At 45.6% G+C, this 25,994-nt stretch overlaps 1 protein-coding gene across 2 annotated transcripts in view; it reads left to right on the top strand.

Moving 5' to 3' along the window:
* The first annotated feature begins 2,207 nt into the window (after positions 1-2,207).
* TMC7 (transmembrane channel like 7) overlaps positions 2,208-25,994 on the top strand; it is a 48,523-nt gene continuing 24,736 nt past the window's right edge. Inside the window, exons 1-5 of one of the 2 annotated variants that reach the window (XM_031433135.2) lie at positions 2,208-2,327; positions 16,493-16,736; positions 17,593-17,741; positions 21,478-21,645; positions 25,421-25,503. In XM_031433135.2, coding sequence (XP_031288995.2) covers positions 2,261-2,327; positions 16,493-16,736; positions 17,593-17,741; positions 21,478-21,645; positions 25,421-25,503 — 711 coding nt within the window. In that variant the 5' untranslated portion in view covers positions 2,208-2,260. Of the gene's footprint in view, positions 2,328-2,425; positions 2,542-16,492; positions 16,737-17,592; positions 17,742-21,477; positions 21,646-25,420; positions 25,504-25,994 lie in introns of those variants that run through there. The other variant, XM_031433134.2, reaches the window with a different exon arrangement.

Raw genomic sequence — 25,994 nt, 5'->3', positions numbered from 1 at the left:
TGGGTAATGTGTCTATGCAATGCAAAAAAGAAAAAAGGACAATCAGTTAAATACCTGTCACCCTTTTCCTGAGATATACTATGCATTTACACATATTCTTTCAGAGGGAAGCACATGTCTTTCCACAGCGCCCCCTATACACATATTCTTCTTTCTTTACCCATTTACCCTAACACATTTCTTCAGCACCTTGCTTTTTTTCATGTAATTGTATATTTCTATACGTAGAACTTTTTGCGTATCTACACATACAGCTATATAATAGGTGGACGTATGTGTCAAAATTCATTTAACCAGTCTCCTGTCTATGAAGGTTTAGGCTGCTTCCATTCTTTTGCTAATATAAACATTGCAAGGAATAGCCTCGTACAAATGTCATTGCCTGTGCTGCAGAATTTAAAAATTTTATGTAGTTGAATTTATAATTTTTTGTTTTGATTTGTTGTTTTGCTTCTGGGTTTGGATCAAACTTGGTAAGTCCTTCCTCCCTGATACTAATGAATGAACAAACCCAAAACCAAACAAAAGCACTTTTTAAAAGTACTTTTATGGTTTTATTTTTTACATTTATATTTTTGCATAGATTTTCTTTTGTGTTAAGTGCAAGGATGGCAACAGATTAGGGTTTTTTTCCCCTGGATGCTCTGCCACCCACTTCAGAGGACTATTTTCACTACAATCCTGGGCACCTAGTAATATATCCCCATTTTCTAGGTGAGAAAACAGAGGCTTAGAGAGGATGAGGCACATGGCTCAGCTCAACCAGGGAATAATTAGAAACTCAATGACTCAACCTTTAACTGCAGTAAAAATAGCCTTTATTTTGAGCCAAGCAATTACTTAAAAAAAAAATTAACTTTCTATTTTGGAATAGTTTTAGAGTTACAGAAAGATGTTGAGACTAGCACTGAGTATATTCTCCGATTATTACTATCTTACATCAGTATGGTACATTTCTCATACTAGATGAACCAATATTGACACAGTATTATTATCTAAAGCTCATACTTTATTCAGATGTGCTTAGTTTTTCCTGTTCCACATTCTCTTCCCAGCTATCAATTACATTTTAAGTGGTCATGTCTCCTCTTGGCTGTGACAGTTTCTGACTTTCCTTGTTTTTGGTGACCTTGAGAGTTTTGTGGAGCTGATCAGATACCCTGTTTAATGTCCCTTGATTGGGATTTGTCTGATAGTTTTCTTATGTTTAGGCTGAAGTTATGGGTTCTGGGGAGAAAGACCCCACCGGTAAAGTGTCCTTGCCATCACTCACACTGAGGGTGCATACCATCAACATGACATCACTGTGAATGGTGACCTTGACCATCTGAGGAAGTTCTCCCCAGGTATTATTCAAATGAGGTTGCTTGTGTGCCTGCCCTCCTTTCCATAATTCACTCTTCGGAGGAAGTCACTGGGCGAAGCCCACATTTAAGAGACTAGGGAGTTATGCTCCACTTCCTTCAAGTATCTGTATAAATTATTTGGAACTCTTTTGCACAGAGGATTTATCCATACTTCCCATTTATTTAATTTGACGGGTTACTAGTATTATAGACAAATGTCTATACATTTCTTTATTTGCCATTGTTTATATTTGGCAATTCCTCTTAATTTTAAACTATACACGGATAGATGTATATAGGCAGAGATGAAACACGGATATGGGGCAAATTTTAAAAGACAAACACAGCATTTAGCGACAAACCTTTTCACGCCGTTCTCACCCAGCCTCTCAGCTCCCCACTTGAGATATCTTATGCATTTACAAACATGACAAATATATTTCCTTTTTGTATCCCAAAATTATAACTTACTAGATGCACTTGTTCAGGGTTCTTGGTTATTTTTATTACACTTAAAAAAATTTAGTATGACACCCGGGAGGTCGCCCCTCATCGCGGCCGCTGGATGGAGCCGTCCCGTGTCTCTTGGGCTCTCCTCCCGCGTCTCCCATCCCGGCTCCACGAGGGGCCGGGGTGAACCCTCCTACAGCCCCAGCCTGCCGCTCGCCTCCCCGCGCCGGGCCGCCCGGGTGGTCCCGGGGGCGGCGGGCGTGGGAAGGGCCGCGGGGCGCCCCGCCCCCGCCCCTGTGACGTCAGCGCCGGAACCTGGAATCCCGGCTCCGGGAGGGAAGGCCGGGAGGCGGCGGCGGCGGCGGCGGCGGCGGCGGCGGCGGCGGCGGCGGCGGCGGCGGCGGCGGCGGCGGCGGCGGCGGGAGCGGGTCTCCCGCGGCCTCTCGGCGGCGCCGGTTGCAGCCATGAGCGAGTCCAGCGGCAGTGCGCTCCCGGCCGGCAGGCCCAGCAGGCAGCCCTTCGTCCACCAAGGTAGGCGGCGGCGCCCCGGCTGCTGGCGGCCGGCGGGCGCACGCGGGCGCGAGCGGCTGGGAGCTCGGCGCGGCCCGGCCCCCTCCCCACCCCCGGGGCTTGAGGGAGAGCGGATTATTCTCACTCCTGCTGTGCCTCCTCCAGCCCATCCTCACCCAATTCAGAGAGTACATGCCCTACCAAAAGGAACACCAGAATGGAAGTCCCGGCCGTGGTGAGTTAGCCTTCCCGCTGCTGGCCGAGGGATCCCAGGCTAGTCTCTGAATCATCTTACATGTTAAATGTGATACCCCTGCGAGCCCTAACGTTCTGGTACGAGGTGCCTGCCTCCCAGACATCTCCGGCTTTACAATTAGACAGACTAGGAACTGAATTCTCCCTCGGCTGTTGATTGCTGTGTGATCTTTGGTACGAGGCTAGCCCTCTCTGAGCCTCAGATTCTTCAGCAGTAAAATGAAAATAGGATATTGATGGGATTAATTGAGAGGCAAATATGTGAAGTGCCTAGTACAGTGCTTGATACATAGAAAGGCACAATCAGTGGTAGCCAGCCAAATATTATATGCTTTTCCCCTTTTTTATTGGGTAAAACTTAAGAGTGAAGTGTACAGCTCTGTGAGTTTTTACATAATCATGTACAACCGATACCCAGTCAAGGCAGAAACGTTGCCAGCCCCTAGGCAGGCTTCTTTGCAGCATCTGTGTCTTATATTTGCACTTGACAAAACACAAGACCTCGCTGTGAGTTTTATCTGCAGCAGTTTTTCTATTTCAGTTTGAGAACAGAGATTTTGTTACAAGGATTTACGATACAGCATGAGTGTAGATTTGGGCCTTGAGCCCTTCTACCTGGATTGATCTCAATACTTAGAAGAAGAAGAAAAACAGAAGACATCCAGAGAGACTCACAGCCTGGGAACTTGCTCAGGAATCGGAAAACAAGTCAGGCTTGGTTTGATGCTAATTATTTTCTGATGCATTATTGGTATTTCTGGCATCAGCTTAATTTCAGCGTTTCAAAAAATAGCTATTCAAATGTTTTCTGGTTTGTACTGTTTTTGTTTGTTTTTTAGGGGAGGTCCTGGGGATTGAACCCAGGACCTCGTGCATGCTAAGCACACACTCTACCACTGAGCTATTACCCTCCCCCGTCAAGTATTTTCTAGTTGATTTTTAAATCTTCCTCTTATTTTAGCACAGTCCATCACATCTAAGATGCCAACTCTGGTTTCCCATTTGGAAGGCATGAGATTTATCTTTCTTGGACCTTTGCCGGGTGTTTGGGGGACTCTAAACATCTTTTTATGAGTGTTATTACTAGCTCCTCTAATTAAAAGGTCTCTCCGTCCCTTGGGCAGATGATGTTTTCTGACCTGGTCCCCACCAGCAGGAGTGGGAGGCTCAGAAGGGACTGTGCTTATAACTTTGTAGCACTTTGTAAGCCCTGATGCTGGTATGGGCATCATGGGAGGACAGTTGGAGGAGGGCAGGAGACAAAGGACGTCTGGTTTACAGAAATGGGAAATGTGTATCCTTCTGAATGATCACAATACTTGCCTTCTTAATTAAAACTTTGCAGTGGCTTCCTACTGCTCTGTGAATAAACTCCAGGATTTTCTATGGTGGTCAAAAAGGCCAGCAAAGACCCCAGCCCACCTCTCCAGACCCTCATCACCTACAGCCTTACCTTAACCCATCCTGCTCCAGCTACACTGACTGCCTTCCCATTTCTCCAACATATCAAGGTCATTTCTGCCTCAGGGCCTTTGCATCTGCTATTCTCGTTGCCCAGAGTACACTTCTCTTTGATCTTCATATGGCAGCCTCTTTCTCCTCCTGTCAGGTCTGCTCAAATGTCACTTCAGAGAGACAACCCTCTGTAGTTGTCTTGTCTAGAAAAGTGTCTCATCTCTCTTTCCCTGACCAGTTACCTTTCTTATTCCTTCAAAGCACTTAGTCATCTGGTTTGATCATTGCCTGGTTTATTAGCTGTCTCTCCTAGAATGTGGGTGCCGCCGAAAGCAGGGGCTTTGTCTTGTTTCCCTGGGACCTAGAACAGTGTCCGGCACATGGTGGCTGCTAAACATGTATTAAATGAATGAATGAATGAATGAATGAATGGAGTGTACCCACAGCCACACTGACAGCTATAGTGTAGTGGTTGTGAGTCTAGACTCTGGATTCCCAGGTGCAAATCCTCTTTTTCCCGTTTACAGGTTTTGTCTTTGGGAAGGCACATAAGCGCTTGATGCCTCAGTTTCCTGTATGTATTATTGGAGATAGTGGATAGTATCTACTTCAGGGGATCATTGTAAGGATTAAAAGAATTAATTTATGTAAATAACTTAGTAAGTGCTTCTATTAGTCACCTATGCCATGTAACAAATTATCTCCAAATCTAGAGGCTTAGAACAATAATAAACACATATCTCACAGTTTCTGTGGGTCAGGGATTGGGGAGTGATCTATCAAGGTGATTCTGATTCAGAGTCTCTCTCAAGGTTGCAGTCATGGTTTCAGCTAGTGATGCAGTCATCTGAAGGCTTGCCTCGGGCTAGAGGATTCCTTCCAAGATGACTTGCTCACAAGGATGGTAAATTGACACTGGATATTGACAGGAGTCCTCTGTTCCTCTCCACAGGGATCTCCCATAGGGCTGCTTGAGTGTCCTCATGACACGGAGGCTGGCTTCTCCCAGAGCAGATAATCCAAGAGAGAGCAGGGTGGAAGGGGGAGAAGGGGAAGAAGGGGTCCTGTATAAAAGCCCTGTTCAGTTTGGAAGGGGCCTATATAAAGGTGTGAATGTCAGGATATTGGGAGGAGAGCATCACTGGGGGCCATCCTGGGGACTGGCTGGCATGGACCAGGTATACGTTAACTGTTATTAACATCTCTGCTCTCTACTAGAGGTAAGCTCCAGCAGGGCAGAGGCTGGGCGTGCTTGGCTCACCGTCGCATCCCTATGCTTACTTAGACAAGTGCTTGGTGCCTAGTAGGCTGTCAGTAAATATTAGTTGAAGGGATGCCCTGTATAATTTGGTCCCTGTCTTAGCTCTCATTCCCGTCCCCAACCCCGCACCTGCCTAATGGTCTCCATGTTACTTCTTGAGCCCGAGAGGCCCTGCTGTTCCCTCTACCTTGGGGCCGGTAGCTTACTTCCTTATAAGGAGTATTGCTCTATTCTTTCAATCTGGTGTCACTTCCTTCTGGAAGTCTTCCCTGACTACCTCCCCTCCCACAGGCTGGACTCTGCCCCTTCTGTGTGTGCCCACACAGCTCTCTGGCCTCGCCCTGTCAAAGTATCTCTTGAACGGTATTCTCGCTTCTCTTGAGTTGTATCATTTTTAAAAAATTTTTTTGTCCAACTATTTTTTTTTAATTTTAACTTTATTTATTTATTATTTTTTCATCTTTTTTGTGGGGGAGTAATTAGGTTATTCATTTTTTTAACGGAGGTACTGGGAATTGAACCCAGGACCCCAGGCATGCTAGGCATGCACTCTACCACTGAGCTATACCCTCACCCCCGAGTTGTATGATTTTTAAGAGCAGGGATTTTGAAATTAAACAGACTTGGATTCAGACACTGACTTGGCCTCTTATAAGTTGTGTGGCCTTGAGCAGGTCACTGCCTTTTCTGAGCCTCAGTTTCCCCATCTATAAAGTGGAGGTTCTGCTAGGAGTTGAAGCTAAAGGATCAGCTTGTTCCTGGGCCCCTAGAAAGGATCGTCACTCTGAGCCAGCCCCTGCCTACCTCTCCACGTTGACCTCTGCCCTTCAGCTAGCATGTGTGCAGTGACTTTTTTTTTTGATTGAGGTATGATTCACATAACAAAATCAACCATTTTAATGTGTACAATCCAGCAGCATTTAGTTCATTCACAGTGCTGTACAACCATCACCTATCTCTAGTTCCTAAAGATGTTCATCACCCCCAAAGGAAACCCTGTACCCATTAAGCAGTCACTCCCTGTCTCCCCCTCCCCCCAGCCCCTGGCTACAGCTGATCTGCTTTCTGTCTCTATGGATTTAGCGATTCTGGATATTTCACGTAAATGGAATCATACAATATATGACCTTTTGTGATTGGCTTCTTTCATTGAGCATCATGTTTGCCAGGTTCAATCATGTTGTTGCATATGCTTCCCTCCTTTGTATGGCTGAATAATATTCTGTTGAATAGATGTACCACATTTTGTTTATCCATTGATCTGTTGATGGACATTTGGGTTGTTTCTACCTTTTGGCTATTAGGAAAAATGCTGCCGTGAACATTCAGGTACAAGTTTTTGAGCATCTGTTTTCAGTTCTTTTGGGTGGCTACCTATGAGTGGAATTGCTGGATCGTATGGTAATTCTGTGTTTAAATTTTTTGAGGAACTGCCAAACTCAGGGACTCTTGACCCTTCTGTGGGATGTGACTATGACCATTTCTCCATTGTTCAATGGGAGACCCTAAGTCACTCAACCAGGATATCCAGATGGCTGTTATGAGGTGGCCAGGGAGGACTGAAATGTGTGTGATGTCTGCAGAGCCCCTGGCCTGGCCTCAGTGGGCACCGCTCCCTGGAGGGAGGGGACCTGGAGAACCCTGATGTGACTATTTGGATTGCCTCCACCTGCTGGAGGGCAGGGCTTGGTCTGTTCCCAGCAGGGAACCCGCCTGGAAGGGTAAAGGGGTAAAACTAAACAGCCCATCTAGACTCCTCCTGTGAGGGGCTTTGGAACTTATTTTTGTTTGTTTTTTAAGGTAAATGAAGAGAACCTCTTATGGAGCCTGCCTGTTCTAGGTACAAATCACAGCTTGGCTGGTTATCTGCTGTGTGACCTTGAGCAAGTCCTGTTACCTCTCTGAGCCTCAGTTTTCTTATTTGTAAGACGTGAAGAATCATACCCACAACTGAGAGGATTTAATGAGAAGCATTTAAGAATCTAGCACCACTGTGGGCAGGTGCCCTGTGCTTGAATGGTAGCGGTTGGCATTATTATTATTATTATTATTATTATTATTATTATTATTATTATTATTATTATTATTATTATTATTGCCTTCTTTGGCCCTAATATTATAAAGTTTAATGACTGCATGTGCTGTGTGCCTATACTTCCTGGAGTTGTGCTGTTAGATACTTTGTAGTTAAACAACTATGCTTTGGGTTATTTTAGTCAGACAGACTATATGAAACTTGAAGATAAGTAACCATCTGACCTGTAGTGTTTCTTTTTTTCCCATCTTACCTGCTAAGTGCATTCGTCCAGGTAACTCATCAAAGGTGTCCTGGGCGGCAGGGCTCTTCTGCTGGTCTGGACGCAGCTGGAGATTACACACGCCGGGCTCAGGCCCACTCTGACCTGAGTTATTTTCTCCTCTGTCTGGAAGAGGCCAAGCTCTGCTCAGCAACTCAGGCCCTGATTAGGCCCAAAGACCCAAAGGCCCTCGGTGGCTTTTTTTGGCTTGTTTTTTCAGGAAGTGAAGAATTTAAGAGATAAAAGGGGGAAATAACTTTTCAGTGTTGTAACCTTTGTTGCCCTCTGGCCACTTTTTAAAGGAGCATTGTTTGGCTGTGGGACGACCCAGCCCTTCTGCGGGGCCCCCCCCAAGCCCCTGCTGGGAGGAAGGGGCCAGGAACTGACCCTGAGCCAAAAGTACCAGGCGTGGGGCCTGGTGATGAAAGAGGCAGGCAGGGGACAAGCTTTCATGAAGCTTCTAGTCCAGCAGGGGAAACACTAAACAGGTAGAGGAGAGGGTAGTGACAGCGAACCACAACTTCTGAGAAGGAACAAGCAGGTAATGAGACAGAGGGGGAGCGGCCTGTCTCAGGGGCGTGGTCATGTTTGGGAAGGTCTATGCGGGGAGGGGACTGCTGAGCCGAGGCCCAAGGATGTGCAGGGGCCAGTGCAGGCGGGGGTGAAGCACGGGTGGGAAGCGTTCAGAGGGGCCACGGGAAGAGCAGAGAGCCAGAGTGGGAATGAGCTCCGTGTACCTGAGGCTGGAGTGGAGAGAGGAGGAGGAGGGATGAGGTCAGCCCCGTTCCTGAGGCTCTGGAGGGCCCTGGTCAGCCATTGGATTTTGGACTCAAATGTGTCACTTTCTTGAATTCCTTGCAGCAACTCAGTGTAGTAGGTATTATGCACCCATTTTACCCCCATGGAAACTGAGGCCCTGAGAAGTTACTTGATCAGAAACAGAAGGATGTTAATGTTGTGAACCTAGAGCTTCCGTGACCGTGTATCCATTTGACACGTTTTTTTGAGCAGCTATTATATGCCGGGCCCCCATGCTAATCGCCAGGGGTGTAAGAGTGAGTAAGATACACTGAGGTCTTTGCCTGTATTGATCAGACCTTAGGTTAGCCTTGGGCAAAGTTTTTCTCTTCTCTGAACCTTCCATGTTACAGAATGAGGGTATTACGTAGGAGGGCCTATTGTGAGGGTCACAGGACATTTGTGCGTTAAACGGTTTGACATCATCATGGCACGTGGTCAGTGCTCAGTAAAGGCTAACTTATTATTGGCACTTCCAGAAATACTGGAAATCTTTCTGGAGAGGTCCCAGCCAAGAAAGATAAACAGTCCATATAGAGAGATAACTTGGTCCGTAGCAGGAAGCACCCCCTATGCAAATTTAAGTCTTCATGTACATGAAGTTCATCAACAAATAACCAGAGTCCTAACTTCAAGCAGCTAGCCCGATGCACAGGGCACTGCTTCAAGCCAGCGGTCTGCAAACTACAGCCCCTGGGCCATATCTGGGCCACCACCTATTTTTATAAATAAAGCTTTATTGGAAAGCAGTCATGCACACTCGTATGGATTCTGGCTGCCTTCCTGCTGCAGTGGCAGAGTTGAATAGTTGTGCCAGGGACCATGTGGTAACAGTATTTACTACCTGATCTTTTCGAAGCACTTTACATACGATGGCCATCTAACCCTCAGGACGGCTATGTGAGGTGGGAACTTCTACGCCCATGCTACAGGTGGGAAAACTGAGGCCCAGAATGGTCAAGAAACATGCCAGGCCACACAAGTGGCAAGTGGACCTGGGGTTAGCATGCAGGCAGCGGGCTTTGGGGCCAGTTCTCTTAACCACTGTGGCTTGTCACCTTCTCAGACAGTTGGAATCATAGTAACTGCTCCATGGACAGCCCACCAGATACCCTACTGGCTTGGAAGCCAGGAGACCTGAGTTCAAGGCCCAGCATGACTCTGATCACCCAGTGAATCACTGTTCCTGAAAGCTGTTTGCTCACCTGGTCATAAAGCCTTGGACCCAGCCAGTCTCCAGGCCCCACCCAGGTGCCAAGGGATATGACTCATGCAGGTCCTCCCTGCCCTGCAGTTCTGACGTTTGGCAGATGGAGGAGGCTCCCAAGGCCCTCCCCTCTCAGACTAGGCTCTGGTCCCCATGAAGAAGGCCCCTCAGTCTTGCCCAGTATAGTAAATGGCTGTAAATGTAAGTTTAATAAAGTCTGATAAAATTAAAAATTCATTTCCTCTCTCATCAGCCATCTCAGTTACCCAGTAGGCGCATGTGGCTCGTGGTCACCGTACTAAACAGTACCGTTATAGAACACATTTGTCACTGCAGGACAGTGCGGCCTGACATGTGATGCCCTGCCACGGGATATAGCCGTGCCAGCCCGTGTAGCTCAAGGACAGAAATAGCCACATGGCTGGCCAGAGAGATCCTGTTAAATCTGAGCCAGATATGTCATTTCTCTGCTCAGAACTCCCCTTGGTTCCCACCTGCCCCAGGTAAAAACCATGATCTCACCATGGCCCACAGGCCCCGTGTGGCCTGGCCTGTTTCTACCCTGACCTCCTACCACATAAGTCAGCCCTGCTGACTCTCCTTCAGCCACACTGGCCTCCTTCTTGTTACTTGAACTGACTGGGCTTGGTCCTGCCTCAGGGCCTTTGCGCTTGCCCTTTCTATCTCTACCTTGCTCATCTCTGTCTTCTATTGGATGCTCTTCTCCCAGGTAACCCTGTGGCTCTTTCCCTCCCTCCCTTCAGGCTTTGCTCAGACACACCCCTGCCTTGTTTTTCTCCACACATTTCTCACCATTTGAAATACACTGTTCTTACTTGTTTACTGTCTGTCTCCTCCAGCTAGATTGTCAATCCCATAAAGATGGAGAGTTTGTGTGTCGTATTCAAGGCTATGTCCCAGTCCTAGAACAGTGCGTGGAACTTAGCAATTGCTCAGTAAATCTTTTCAAGTGAATGAGTGAATGGCTAGGTGGATGGGTGGGTGGCCTTTCCAGGAGTAGGGCCTTGATGAGTCCCTGGCCTCGGAGGCTTTTGAGCACTTGGTGGAGATGTCATAGCAGCTTCGCCAAATCCCCTGGATTGTGTGCCCTTGGGTTAAGACCCTTTGGTAGCTGTGAGCACAGATTATTCAAGTGCCCCAGCTCCAGTTAGCATCCAAAATAAAAACAATGTCACACATAGACATGAGTGGAGAGAAGTCAAAAAGTCCTGGGATCGATGTCTGCATTGCCTTATTGGTAACATCAAACAGGGTGTACACACACGTGTCTAGTAGGGCTGGCTTGTGCAAAGTACCTGATACAGGAAGAATGTAATATAGGATCAGTATCTCAATTGATATTTTTTTGCCAGCTTTTTCAATTGTGGGGAAAAAATCATCCCTAAAGAAAAGAATAATATTACATGCTTAAATTCCTTGTATCTTTTTCTCTTTTTTTGGTGCCCCTGTTTTGCTGGTGTACTAAACATAATACTGTGGTCTACCTAGTGGGTGATCCAATGTTGCTGGTATCCCCAGCACAGAATTCATTTATTCGTGATTCATTCATGAATGCATTCATTCATTTAGCAGGTTTTTAGTAAGCATCTACCGTGTGTCCAGCTCTGTGCCAGTGCCTGGGGATTCCATGGTGAGGGAGAGAGATGGGACCCCTTTCCTCATGGAGGTTACCGTCTAATAGGGGAGGGAGAGGGTCAGAGGCAATATTTAAGTAAACAGGTAGGGAAGAGGATGGAATAATGATGGGGATGCAGTGGATTGGGGGTTAGGAGACACGTGCTCATTGGAGGAGAGAGTGAAAGCTCATCGAAGCAGGAAGCAGGAGTCCCATGCAGAGAGGGGCTCCATGCAAGGTATCAAACAGAACTAATTCCCACAGCAGCTGGCCAGATGCCTGGGCCAGATGACCCACAAGGTCCTTTCTTACCCAGAGTTTCCATAAGTCTGTGAGTGGGAAGGAAAACCCTAAAGTGACCCCAGCACCAAATACGGTCAGGCTAGGCTCTAGGCAAGCTCTCGAGGGAGCTGGTGGTAGTTTCAGTGCCATTTAGATGACAGCTGGCCTGTGCCCATGTTCGGGAGTGTTTGTACTCCGTTGGTAGGATTTGGTGTCCTGTAGAAAGAGCTGGCAAGAAAATTGGGACCTAAGGATGCTCTCCAGATGTGCCTGCCTCTGCCCATTCATTCATTCGTTCTTCAGATGGAAGGTTTTCAGTGCCCAAGATACTGCGCTAAGCCTCAGAGAGACCACCTTTATCCTTAACCTGGAAGAACACCGGGTCCCCGAAGTAGTTATGCCTGCCCCTGCCCCTACATCTCCTGTAATTACCCAGTCATCCTCCCACCTAAGGAACCTTCTCCTTGCTGAAATATGACTCCAGTGGCCAACAGGATCTAGGCATCCTTAGGCGGAGGCACCCCGATGTCTGAGATACGCTCCCGCCTCCCACGCACATGGTCATCCAGTAGCTCACACCCCGACAGGCTTAAGTGACCAGCTCAGGAGAACATCTGACAATAGTTGTAATGAGACCGTCTTGCCCTCTAAAGATGAGAAAACCAGGGCTCAGGGAGGTGACGCGACCTGCCTTTCTAAGAGGTGGTAGAACCAGGAGTCTATCTTGACATCAAAGCCTTGGGCAAGCCGCCATCTCTCCAGGTCTCAGCTTCCCTGTTGAAAGGCCAGGGCAGCGATGTCTTCCCTGCAGGTCGGCGTGAGAAATTGATGATGTCATGCTCTAGGAAGCGTGTGGTCCTATGTGCAAACAGTTAGTGGTGGATCAGCTATAAAAATAATGATGCCTGTGTTCAAAGGTATGGCTGTGATTTTTTTTTTTTTTAACTTGAAGATGGAGAACTTCCCAGGGATGTCTGAGAAAGCGTTCCTCTTCAATGATGGTCATTTTAAAAATAGAATTTTCTACCAGGGGCTGTTGTTTGTTTTGACGTGTGAATAGGTTGCATCTCTCCTGCGGAGTGGATGCAGGAACTGTCGAGTGGTTAATTCATGTGGCATCTTAGTGTCTCTGAAGCACTGCAGGCCCATAGCCCATTGAATGGTTTCGTAGTAAAGACTGCAGCTTCGGCATTGGACAGACCTGTGATGGGTTCCTAGTTCCAGCACCTGCTAGCGGAGTGAGTGGGAAAGGCACCTAACCTCTCCGAGCCTCAGTTTCTTCATCTGTAAAATAGGATAATTCTGTTCAAAGAGGAGTTCACAGTGTTAAGTGTGCTGATGCACATGTGTACTTCAAATAGCCTGGAATAAGGTAAGTGCTCAAAAATTCCCAGCCAGTATTCCTTAGGTTGTTTGCAGCTTTGTCCTCAGGATCACGCTGATGAGGTCACAGTGTTATATCCTCCGTTCTGTAGATGCAAAACAGTGACTCAGAGACGGTCATTGTCTCTCCTGGGGTGGCCTGGCTAGTGGGTGAAAGCCAGCCCTCGCTCCAGCTCCAGCCCTCAGTCCCTGACCCCAGGGCTGCTGAATATTCAGCAGGTCGGTGTGGCTCCATATTCAAAGGCCTTTGTTCTTGGTTAATAACAGCCCTTTGTTGCTGTCCGGAGGGGAGGACAGAGCGGCCTCCAGCTGGGGCTGGACCTTGTAGCCTTCAGGCCCCCAACTCCCCACCCTCCCTGCATTTGCTCAGGGAGCTACCCTTGCTAATGGAAGTGTGTCACACCCCCAGGATGTGTTGGGGCAGGGAAATGACAGGTTGAGTGGGATTTGCAGGCTTGCCCTTGGCCACTGGCAGGGCCCCGGACGCGTGTCTGGGTGTCATTGGCAATGGGACAGCTGTTCTGTTGTGTGTGAACATGCCCATCAGAGAGGCAAGGATTACAGATCTGCACTGTCAGACTGCAGCTCAGATCAAGGCCCCAGCTGGTCCCCTCCTCCCACGCTCCCTCGCCCCATTAGCTACGAGTATATTTATGGAGCCCGATCCACCCTGTGCCGGACACCATGCGCAGTGTTACTACCTACGTGATCGCCTTTGATTCTCGTAAGCTGACCCCTGTGATGGCTCACATCCTTAGCCTCGCAGACACAGAGTGATGCTCCGAAACATGGTCAGGTCACATGCTTTGGCTTAGAGCCCTGAGTGGCTGCCTGTCTGCCCCATCCAAGGGTGACCTGGCCCCGTCTCTGACCCCACTTTCCCATTCTTCATGTCCCAGCTACCTATTGTTGCTTACAGATTGCTCTAAACGTGATGGCTTAAGCCGTTTTATCACTTCTGCTGATTCCGTGCTCAGGAAATCTGCAGCTACAGAGGAGACAGTTTGCTCAGCTGTGTGTCATGTCTCCTGGGTCTGAGCATCCGGTGGCCTCTTCCTGCCCATGGTGAGGATGACCTGGAGGGCTGGGGACTGGCTTCAATGGCTCGCTGGGGCCATAAGCCCCGGACTTTGGTTCTCACTGTCAGCCAGTTCCTTGGTTATCCTTCTTGGAGGCTTGGGGCCTCTTTCTCTCCATGTGATCGGCCAGCAGCATTGGGGGACTTCTTACACAGCAGCCCTGGACTCCCAACAGTGCAAAGGTGGAAGCTTCCAGGCCCTTTTAAGGCTTGGGTCTGAAACTGGCAGAGTGTCACTTCTGTTGCAGCCTTTGGTTAAAGCAGGTCACAGATCCAGCCTGGATTCAAAGAGAAGGGGACCATAGAGGGCTGGATGGCTCTTCAAGGGCCACCAACAAAGGAGCCTGTGAGCTCTCATTCATTTACTCTTCTCTAGCCACCAAAGCCTCTGTGCTCTTCCTCAGACATGCCATGTTCGCTGCTGCCTCAGGGCCTTTGCACTTGCTGTTTTCCTCCTCCAGGACACTCTTCCCCAAAACACCCTCTCTTTATTCAGCCTCAGCTTAAATGCTGCCTCAGCAGAGAAACTATGCCTAACCCAACCTTATGAAAAACAGTGTATCCCACCCATCACTTCTGTCCCCTCACCCCACTCTTTTTTAAACGGTACTCATCATCGCCTGGCATAACATTTATTGCCTGTTTATTGTCTGATCTCCCTGTGCCCCCACCTCAGAATGTAAGTGCCATGTGAGTAGGGTGTTGCTTTGTTCACTGTGGTATTCGTAGCTCCAGATCTGACACACGGTAGGTATATTTGGTGAATGAATGAGTTTTTGAGATGAGGAAACAGAATCTCAGAGAGGTTAAGTAAATTTCCCAAAGACGCACAGCTGGTAATCGACAGAGCATGGATTCAAACCCAAGCAATTTAGTATCTAACATTAAACTGTAGAAGCTTTGCTGCCTGTGGGGTTTAGTGCTTACAGCTGCCTCCTCCATCCCGACTCCATGTCCCGTCTTCACTTAAGGTGCTCTTCTCAAACTAAAATCAGATCAGGCATAAAACCCATCTTGAAGGTGGCATTCATTCCTCACCTTCAACAGAAAGCTCTCCCTCCTTGGACCGCTGCACAGGACACAGCAAAATTTGGCTTGATAGAGCAGAGTGAATATAGATTCTTGAGTGGGCAGACCTGGCTCTGTTTCCAGGTCCCCACTCCCAGGCTCTCGAAGCATGGGCAAGTTATGAAGGTCACCCACTCATCCATCCATCCACTGGGTATTTATTGAACTACTCCGAGCCAAGGGTACTGCTAGGTCCTGAGTTGCAATAGTGAGGAAATCCATCACCCATCCTCTGAGAACTTAGTTCACTGGGCAAGACAGATGTCCTCACACAGTCACACACATAAATACATGGTTATACATTATGATACGTGCTGTGAAGGACTTCCTGTGTGTGGGAAAATGGATCACAAGCTACCTGTAATAGTGCAGTGAGGCAGAGACCTTTTCCCTGAGGAAGTGACATTTGACTAGGAGCTACTAGGATAAAGAGATGGGGCAGGTTTATTCCAGGCAAAGGGAACAGCATCTGCAAAGGCTCTGAGGAGGAGGGACATGGGCCCATTTTAGTATAGGAAGGGTCCTCAGACATGTGTTTGGAGGGCAGAGAGCCCGAGGAACTGGAGAGGTGGGCAGGAGTCAGATCATGCAGGACTTTGAGGGCTTGGGCAAGGGGTTGGGGAACCCACCAGTGACTTTATTTTCTCATCTGTAAAATGGGTATTGTGGTATTACCTACCTCAGGACGTGTGAGCATCCATGGTCACTTGGGAGATGGCTGGCTGTAGGCTGGCCGGGATGGTCCCATCTGGGGTGATCATCCCTGCCCCACCTCGCATCATCCTCCAGCCGGTTAGCTTGGGCTTGTTCACATGGCAGCAGCAGCTGGCATACAGAGAGCAGCAGAGGCTGGCAAGGCCTCACGGGGCTACGCTTAGAACAGACATAGCTTCACTTGCGCTGCATTCTGTGGTCCAGCCAGATCACAAGGCCAGCGCAGATCCCATGAGTGCGTGTGGAGCTCAACACAGTGCCTGGTGCGTAGGGAATGCTCCGTAAATGCTATTATTATTATTGTTGTTGTCGTCGATATTGTTATCACTGTGTATTTGCCTAGCAGGTTATGCTTTTCAGTTTTACCCCATACATCGTATACCTTATGCTGTGTGAGGATAGTTGGGGCAAATATATCACTAGCCCCATTTGACAAATGAACAGGATTTAGATAACTTGGGGCCACACATTTAGCAAGTGTCTGCGGCCAAACACTAAAACTTGGGTATCGTGTAACTTAAAGCGTATTTGCAAACACTTTTGCTGAAAGTGAACTTGTTTGCTGATGATTTCATTATCTTGAGTGCCATCCTAGTAAATAAAATAATTAAGGTACAAATGCTCTTGTCAGTGGCCCAAGCTTGTGACTGCAACGTTTAGTTAGGGTGTCTGAGATCCAAATCTCCTATGTAAGTTTTGGTTTTGGGCTCCCAGGTTCACTGGGATGAATGATGGTTTTCTTTCTCACCCAGAGACTCTCTCTTTGGACTCGAGCTGCTTTTCTTCCCCACCTGTGAATTTCCTTCAAGAGTTGCCAAGCTACCGGTCCATTGCACGTAGGAGAACAACCATCCTTTCCCGAGACAAGCCAAGTGGCACTTTACTGAAGCCAACAGACTCTTACAGCTCCCAGCTGGAGGGAGGAATGACCGAAAACCTCGACAGCCAGTCCATTCGGAAGTATGCGCTGAACATCTCTGAGAAGCGGAGACTGAGGTTTGTCCAGGAGCCATATATGATGCGTGTTTTGGACAGAGGAGCTTTTTGTGCCTGGAGTGTATTTCCCAAAGAGTTCGCATAATTAAAAGTTAATTACTTAGGGTAAGCTAAACTGCTCTGACAAATACCCAAACATGTAAAATCTCAGAGTGTGAGAAGTTCATTTCTTGCTCACATGAAAGTCTTGGGCTGAGGTCAAGGAGGGACTTTGCAGTCACTCAGGGACCCAGATGCCTTCCATCTTGTGGCTCTGCCACCGCCCAGCCTCTGTTGTCTGCAGTCAGTCTGTTCCCCCTCCCCCCAGCTCCTGCCAACCCACTAATCTACTCTCTGTCTGTATAGATTTGCCATTCTGGACATTTCATATAAATGGAATCATATAATACGCAACCTTTTGTGTCTGACTTCTTTCAGCTTAGCATCATGTTTCAAGTTTCATCCAAATTGTAGCATGCCTCAGTACCTCATTCCTTTTTATGGCTGGATAATAGTACACTGCAGGGATAGGTTTTGCTTTGTTTATCCAGTCCTTCACTGGCTTACACTTGAGTTGTTTCCACCTCTTGGCTATTGTTATTAGTGCTGTTATAAACACTCATGCACAGGTTTTTGCTGGACACACTGTTTTCAATTCTTTTGCAGTAGCTACCTAGGAGTGGAGGGGAATTGCTGGGTCATATGGCAATTCTTCGAGGAATGGCCAAACTTTTCTTAGTGGCTGCACCGTTTTACGTTGCCATCAGCAGTGTATGAGGGCTCCAGATTTTCCACGCCCTCTCGGCTGGGGTTTCATTTAATGCTGAGGCTTGACAACACTGCCATTGTCACCGTCATGCTCGTTTTTTTAACGCAGGGACATTCAGGAGACCCAAATGAAGTACTTATCTGAGTGGGACCAGTGGAAACGGTACAGCAGCAAGTCTTGGAAGAGGTTCATAGAGAAGGCTCGTGAGATGGCGACCCACCTGGAGCTGTGGCGGGAGGACATTCGCAGCATAGAAGGTACCGCCCCCTAGGTCGCTCGCGCTCCTCCAGGGAAGTCACCTGGGCCTGGAGGAAATACAACTTCGTTTTCCCTGACCTCCAGCTGGGAGGTAGCATTTCCTTCCATGATGAATGCGAGCAACAAACCACAGTTAGAATGGACAGAGCCTGGGTCTTTGTCACCAGCGAGATCACAGATGTCTTCCCGTCCCCTCCAGCTGTCTGGGAAGAGCATCTGTGCTCATTACTACTTTGAAATTACAGCAGAGATTGGATCTGCCACTAGGATCTTGTTCCTTCACGTGCTAGTGAAGGTGTTCATGCATTAATTTATCACAAATTTAGTTTCTAATATTATGACCATCGTATGTCCACTTATATTTTGTGCATTTAAAAATAACATTCCAAGGTGGGGTTCGGTAGGCCTCATGAGACTGCCAGAGACACCCATGGCCCTGAAAATACTAAATATCCCTGCTTCCCCGTACTGGTGAGAACTGGGACAAGGTACAGGCCGACCTCGGAGATACTGCGGGTTTGGTGCCAGACCACCACGGTAAAGCAGATATAATCACAAAGTGAGTCACAGGAAGTGCTTACCCTATACTGTCATTTGTTAAGTTTACAATAGCATTATATCTAAAAAACAGTGTACACACCTTAATTTAAAAATACTTTATTGCTACAAATTGCTAACCATCATCTTCAGTGAGTTACAGTCTTTCTGCTGGTGGAGGGTTTGAAATATTGTGAGAATTACCAGAATGTGACAGAGAGACACAGCGTGAGCAAATGCTGTCGGGAAAGCAGTTCTGAGAGACTTGCTTGAGTCAACATCGCCACAAACCTACCATTTGTGAAAAATAAAATATCTGCAAAGTGCAGTAGAGTGAAACACAATAAAGTGAGGTGTACCTGTATTGCGTTTGTCTGCCCAGGCTGCCGGAACCAGATCCATAGACTTGAGTGGCTGAGACAGCAGAAATTGATTTTCTTACAGATCTGGAGACTGGAAGTTTGAGATCGGGGCCCCCTTCTGCCTGTGCCCTGGCAGGACCTCCTGCTTATGTGGGCTTAAGGGGGAGGGAGGGAGAGAGGAGAGAGGGAGCGTGCATGAGCAAGCTTGGGCGCTTTTTCTTATAAAAGGACTAACTCTATCATAAGGGCCCCACCGTCATGATCTTACCTAAACCACATCACCTCCCAAAGGCCCATTTCCAACTACTAGTCATCATGTTGGGGGTTAGAATTCCAACATATCATTTTGGTGGGTGGGGTGGGGGGGACACGACACAATTTAGTCCATAGCAAGAATATGAAACTTGACAGTTATCCCAAAATATAAAATTAGAAAAAAACATTTGAACATTTGGGTGACGTAGCAGAGCCGGGGGAGAATACCTTTTAGGATTATATAGTTTCCACCATGAAGCAGAACAGCTGACAAGCATCTCCTCAAAACTGCTAAAATGGAAATGTGATGTTTGCAAGGAACATGAGAGGGTGAATGGAAGAAATGACTGTCTCCATTATTATCATTTTAAAACCTATAAAATTCCATTGGTAAAATCTACTCAATGAACTATTCTAATTGTTGTTTTATTGGGAGAGTGTAAACATATTTCCAAGGGGTTTCACTAGAAACTTAGAATTTTAACCATCCACTTTAGAGGTTTAAGTGAACATCATGTTTGGAGCAAAAAAGAATAAAAAACTAACCCTTATTGAGCCTTCAGTGTGAACCAGGCATTGTGTGAAACGTTTTACTCATATGATCTCAGTTAATCCTCACAAGAACCTTTCACATAGGTGTTCGTCACTTGCATGGCTCTGAGAGGTTAAAATATGTATCCAAGTTCATTGACTAGGACAAGGCAGACCCAGAATTGGAACCCAGGCAGCCAAGCTTCAGAGCCCAAGGTTTTAGGTGCCATGCCCGGCTTCCTCTCCCATTAAGTGATGGGCTTTCGGGAGATTTTCATTCATGAAGTGGCTTGGAGAGCAGTGTCTCCCTGTGGAACTGGGCTTTGATTTTCTCTTCAGTGACTCCACTCCTGAGATTTCTTGGCTGGCTATGTACTCATCTGGCAGGAAGTGAAGGTTTGTTAAGTTAATCTCCTTAGCTCCGGCAAGGAGAGAAGCAAAGATTGTGGGTCTCATATTTTCAGTCTCAGAATATAAGCTCTTTGCCCACATCATGAACAAGCAGACACCCTTATTCTTTGAATGCTTTATGGCTGTGCTTATAATTTAATCATTATCTGGTAGAAGGTTTGTTTTCTATTTGAAAATGAACTAATGTAATTCACCACCTTAACAGAATAATGATATGATTATCCCAACAGATGCAGAGAAAGCATTGATAAAATTCAATTTTCATTCTTGACAAATAAGAAATAGATGAGAACTTTCTTAATCTGACAAGAAAAAAAATATATGTATATAGAAATTCTGCAGCAAGCATCATACTTAATGATGAAATATTAAAAGCTTTTCCCCTGAGATTGAGAATGAGGAAAAGGCTGCTAATTGTCACAGTTCTATTCAGCATCATCCTGGAAATCCTAGCCAGGGTACAATGATGGGGAAAATGGGTAATGACCAGAAAGGAAGAAATAGGATCTTTTTTTTGCAGATATGATTTGTTTGTAGAAAACAGAAAAGAAACTATTAGGGTTCCTATGTGAATTTAGCAAGGTTGCTAGATGTAAGATCTCTATATAAAATCACCTGTATTTCTACATACCAGTAACAAACATTAAAAAAATAAATGATACAATGGGGGGATGGTATAGCTCAGTGGTAGAGTGTGTGCCTAGCATGCACAAGGTCCTGGGTTCAATCCTCAGTACCTCCATGAAAAATAAATAAGAAAATAGAAACCTAATTACCTCCCTGTCCCCCAAATAAAAAATACATAATAAATTTTAAAAATAAATAGTGCAATTCACAATAGCATCAATATACTTAGGAATACATCTAAAGAACTATGTGTAATAATTCTGCACAGAAAACTATAAAATACTGTTGAAAGAAATTAAAGAACCTAAATATATCATGTTTTATGGATCAAAGACTCAGTATTGTAAAGATGTCACTTGTCCTCAAATTAACCTGTATATTCCATGTAATCCCAATCAGAATCTCGGCAGATTTCATGTGTGTGTGTGTGTGTGTTTGTGTGTGTGTGTGTGTGTGTGTGTTTGTGAAAACTAATTTGCTGCTTCTAAAATTTATACAGAAGTGCAGAGGACCAAGGATGCCTGAGGAAGAACAAAGCCTAAAGACTTAGCACACCATATATCAAGTATTATTATAAGTCTACAATAATGATACAGTCAGGTCCTGGTGCAAGGATAGACAAATAGACAAATAGACCATTAGAACAGAACAGAACAGAGAATTCAGAACCAGGCCCATAAATACATAGTCAATTCACTCCTGCAATTCACTGGGGAAATGATAGCCTTCTCAATAAATGGTGCTGAGTCAATTAGCTTTTCCTGAGAAAATATAAATATGGAGCCCTCCCTCATATAATCTCACATGACTAAGATTAATTGTAGATTTACATGTGAAAGTTTAAACCACTAGGAAGTGGAGCCTTAAAGCCAACAGTAGAAAATATAAAATGGTTCTTTTTCCTCCAGCACCAAGACTCCAAACTCAGTTCAGCCGTCAGTGGCTGATTCAATCTACAGTGGGTCCTGGGTCAATACTCCCGGTCAATGATATCTGTATTTCTTTTTTCTAGGGAAGTTTGGCACTGGGATTCAGTCCTACTTCTCTTTCTTACGGTTTTTGGTGTTGCTGAATTTGGTGATATTTTTGATCATCTTTATGCTGGTTTTGCTCCCAGTCTTGCTCACCAGATACAAGATCACCAACAGCAGCTTTGTGCTCATTCCATCCAAAGGCATGGGTGAGTCTGACACCTGGTTTACCACGGAAAGTGTTCTTTTCATTGTGTACCTAGCTGCAACGCTACTTTCTCTAGGAATGTTTATATTCTAAGTCTTGGGCGACTGTATTAGTCAGGATAGGCTAGATAATGCTGCAGAAACAGATGACCGCATAACTCTCAGCACTCAATAACCACAAAGGTTTCTTTCTTACTCACAAGTGTATGTCCATCACTGTTTGCTAGTAGCTTTGTTCTGTGTTGTCTTCACTCTGGAGCCCAGGCTGATGGAACAGCCTCTTTCTGGACCATTGACAGTCACTGTGTCCAAAGGAAACAGAGCCATGGCAAATGTGCTGGCTCCTAAAATTTCTGCCTGGAGATGACATACAACCTTCCTGCCACATCTTATTAGCGAAAGGAGGTCACTCGCCAGTCCTGGGTTCAGCAAGGCATTTGGGAGAAGCAGTGCAGGGTAGGAAAGTGGAATATTTAGTAAATATAAGATAATCTACTCCAGTGACTTTATTTCAAGGCTTTAATCTCCAATAATGGTGATGCTCAGGCCTCCATTTATTAAACACTAGTCATCTGCCAGACACTAGGACAGGTGCTGGATCTGTTTTCTTGCTGCATTTTCAACATAAGTCAGATCTTCCGGGCATCCCGTTTATTCAAATGGTGAGAGTTTCTGTCATTGCAGAGACATTCATTGGATACCCTCTAGTACCAGGCTCTGTGCTAGAAGTGGAGACCTCGTGCTTCCTTCACATAACTCCACTCCCCAGAAGAACCCCTCATTACGGTCATTTCAGTGGCCCTAAACATTCCTCCTCATACTTGTTTTTGTTTTAATTCAACCACACTTAAAAATCAAGTAAGAATAATGTATGAACCCTGACTTTGAGTGCCTACTGTATGCCAGATGCTGCATTTTTATTTTCTAATATGTCCATTATACAGATAAAAAGCACCTGCTGCTATGTGAAGATGCTGGGTTCAGTTTCACAACCCAGCTCTTTAAAAAAAATTTGTTTTTGAAGTCTGGTCAGTTACAATGTGTCAGTTTCTGGTGTACAGCACAATGTCCCAGTCATTCAAGGCCCAGCTCTTGATTAGACTTTCTTTTTTCCTTTTTCTTTTATTTTAATTGAAGTACCATCAGTTATAATGTGTCAATTTCTGGTGTACAGGACAATGTCCCAGTCATGTGTATACATACATATTTTCTGATTAGACTTTCTGAGCCTCATTTTCCTTATCTGTAGCATGAAGGTGATCATTTAAATAGTGAGACAGTTGTTTCATTATTCAGATAATGCCATTCTATTTAATACTTAGCTCACTAAAAATAAAGACTTATTATTTAAATTATAAATAATTGAAAATAATATAAATTCTATATTATTCAGTGCAGAAAATTTAAAAGTATAAGTAGTGATCGTTTAAACAATACTCATAGTTTTAAAATGAGTATTAAATAAGATAATAGGGTGCTTTGCCCAAGGAAAGTACTCAATAAATGGCAGCTGTTTTTTTGTGGGGTTATTTTTAGCAGTATTTCCTTCTGGAAGAACTGAGTATCATTTTGTCTCACTGGCCACTGCCTGTTCAATTCTCCCTTCAGCCGTGAGCAGGGCCTTGGGTGGAGGGAGGCTGCCCTCTTCGGGAAGATGGAGCTGGACTCTGGGCGTGCATACCACGCATCTCTTCTTTTTCCTCATTATTTCCTCTGACTGTCCTTCTCCTGCGCATACTTTTTTTTCTCTTAACTTAATAAATTTTGTCCCTTAAAGAAAGGCTCAGAAGTCCCTCTTTTCCTGCTCTCACCTTCCTTCCCTTCTTCATTCCTTCCACAAGTGTTTATTGAGCACCTGCCGTGCACCGGGCCCTGAGCCAGGCCTGGGGCTACAGCAGGGAGCACCACACCTGCATGCACAGCGTTGATGCGCTGGAGCGGGGATGGGTGTTAGGAAGGGACCACACGAAGAGATGTGTAAAGTATGAATTTGGCTGTGGGGAGAGGGAAGGGTCAAGGTGCTGAGTGATCGGACACCAGGACACTGGAAGCTGAGGGGTCTCCCAAGCCCTCTGGGAAGGTGGGGACATAAAAGGCGAGCCCAGGAGGGCAAGGAGAAGGCAGCTGCTGGAGAGCTTGGGGAAGCATCTTCATGCAGGGGAACAGCACCTGCAAAGGTTCAGAGCTGGGAATAACTCAGCATATTAGAGAAACAAAAAGCCTGGAGTGGCTGGTGAGCAAACTTCCTGAAAAGGGCTAGATGCAAGTGTTTTAGTCTTGGCAGGCCGTGTGGTTTCTGTTGCAACTATTCAGCACTGCTGTGGTGGCGCAGAAGTGACCATGAACAAATGTCCTGAATGGTCATGGCTGCCTACTGATAGCACTGTATTGACAAAAACAGGCAACTGGCCAGATTGGCCTGAGTGCCATAGTTTGTCAACCTCTAGGCTTGAGGGCAGTGAGTGAGGAGCGGAGTGCCAGTCATTTCATTCCATCTCCCTGACTCCGCTCCAAATAGAATGACTGTCTCCCTCCTCTCTGCCTCTAATACTATGTTCATACAACCATTTGAACACCTTATATAAACCTCACTCCTCACTTGATGGTGAGTTTTTCAAAGGCAGGAACTGCTCCTTCCTCATCCTTTTATCTCCAGCAGCTACCTGATGCACTGTGAATAAGGAATGTTTGTTGAGTGACTAAGCAAACACACATTAGAACACATGTGCCATTATAAAATGGCAGAGCTGGAATTACCCTGGGGGGAACTGGTTCAACTCTCTTATTTTAACAAAGGGAAAAGAAAAGTGAGGCTCAGAGAGGGGGTGGTAAATTGGATTATTTTCCCTAGTGTGTCATTCCCCTATAGTTGTGACTTTGCAAAGCTTTGCACTGTAGGCAGAGAATACTTTCTGCCCCCATTGATACTGCACTTGGCCATATGACTTGTTTTGTCTAGTGGAATAGTAGCTTGAAATGGGTTTGTGTGGTTGTCTTGTCTTATGAGAAGAACCGTGAGGAGATCATCCCCCAGGTAGCCATTGCCTCTTCAGCCTGGTCCCAGAGTGAAGTCATGTAGAGCAGACATCAGCTTATCTGGGAGCCTGGAGTGCATCCTGGCTTAGCCTCAGTCATCTGAATGAATTCAAACTGCGGCTCCATGAGGGAGGAAGTAAAGGTTTGGAGGTTAAGTCATTGAGATTTTTGAGGTTATTTGTTACACAGCAATAGCTGACTGATACAGAGGAAGTGAATTAGTTGTTCAAGCATAATGTAATGTCACTAAAGTTGATACTCAAAAAATTTCTTGGTCAGTTATACATAGGTAAATATGTATATTTTTAAAGTAAAACTGTTTGTTAAATTTGCACACATGTGGAGATCTTTGAAAACTGGATGTGCTTAAAAATGGCATAATCATTATATCTAACACAGCCTCCAAAACATGTGCAAATATGAATCCCAAAACATAAAAATACCAATACAAGCCAAAAACGTGTACTGTAAGTGGACCCATATCTAAAATGTATAAAAAAAAACATATATTCCCCAAATGCTTAGGGAGAATAGTGAAAGGGGAAAATGCTGCTGTACTTGGTGCACTGGGGTTTAGACTGCACGTGGAAGATCACATGTTCACAAACACATCCATACACAAATTGTATGTGACATCTAAATGTGTATACATAGACATGCATATGTGCACAAATTATGACAGACAAGTTTTAGAGACTGTAACACTATTTCCACTGATGTTCTTGTTTTTGTGTTTTGCAGATATTCAATGCACAGTATATCCAATAAGTAGTTCTGGACTCATTTACTTTTACAGTTATATCATAGACTTACTTTCTGGCACTGTAAGTATTTAACATAATTCTGGATTTGGACCCTCAAATACACTGAAAATAGATTAATTGAAAGACCAGGTTCCTGAACGTCTGCAGTAAGAGCCAAACACAAGGGTTGACATAAGTCCCAGTAAAAGAAATTGTGACTCACCCGAGGTCATACGCTAATGAGAGCAAAGTGGGAGCAAATCGCAGAACACTTTGTAGCCCCGTTTCTTTAGATCACATCCCACCAGAGAAGTTTCTCCTCGTAGGTCTCCACACACTATAATCTTCTTTGTCGTAAGAAAGATTTTATAGGAGATTTAGATGCATTCGATCATAAATGTTCAATAAACTACATATGATAAAAGAACAGACCTGTCCCGAAGAATGAATTTTCTACAGTGATGAGAATGTTCTGGATCTGTGCTGTGATATTCGATAGCCACTAACTCTTGAGCACTTGAAATGTGGCTAATCTGACCAAGAAACTGGATTTTAATTTAATTTTATTGTTA

Source organism: Camelus dromedarius, chromosome 24 (genome assembly GCF_036321535.1).
Source record: "Camelus dromedarius isolate mCamDro1 chromosome 24, mCamDro1.pat, whole genome shotgun sequence".
NCBI classification, from domain to species: Eukaryota; Metazoa; Chordata; class Mammalia; order Artiodactyla; family Camelidae; genus Camelus; species Camelus dromedarius.
The sequence above is the reverse complement of the archived record's forward strand: the minus strand, read 5'-3'. Positions and strand labels throughout refer to the sequence as shown.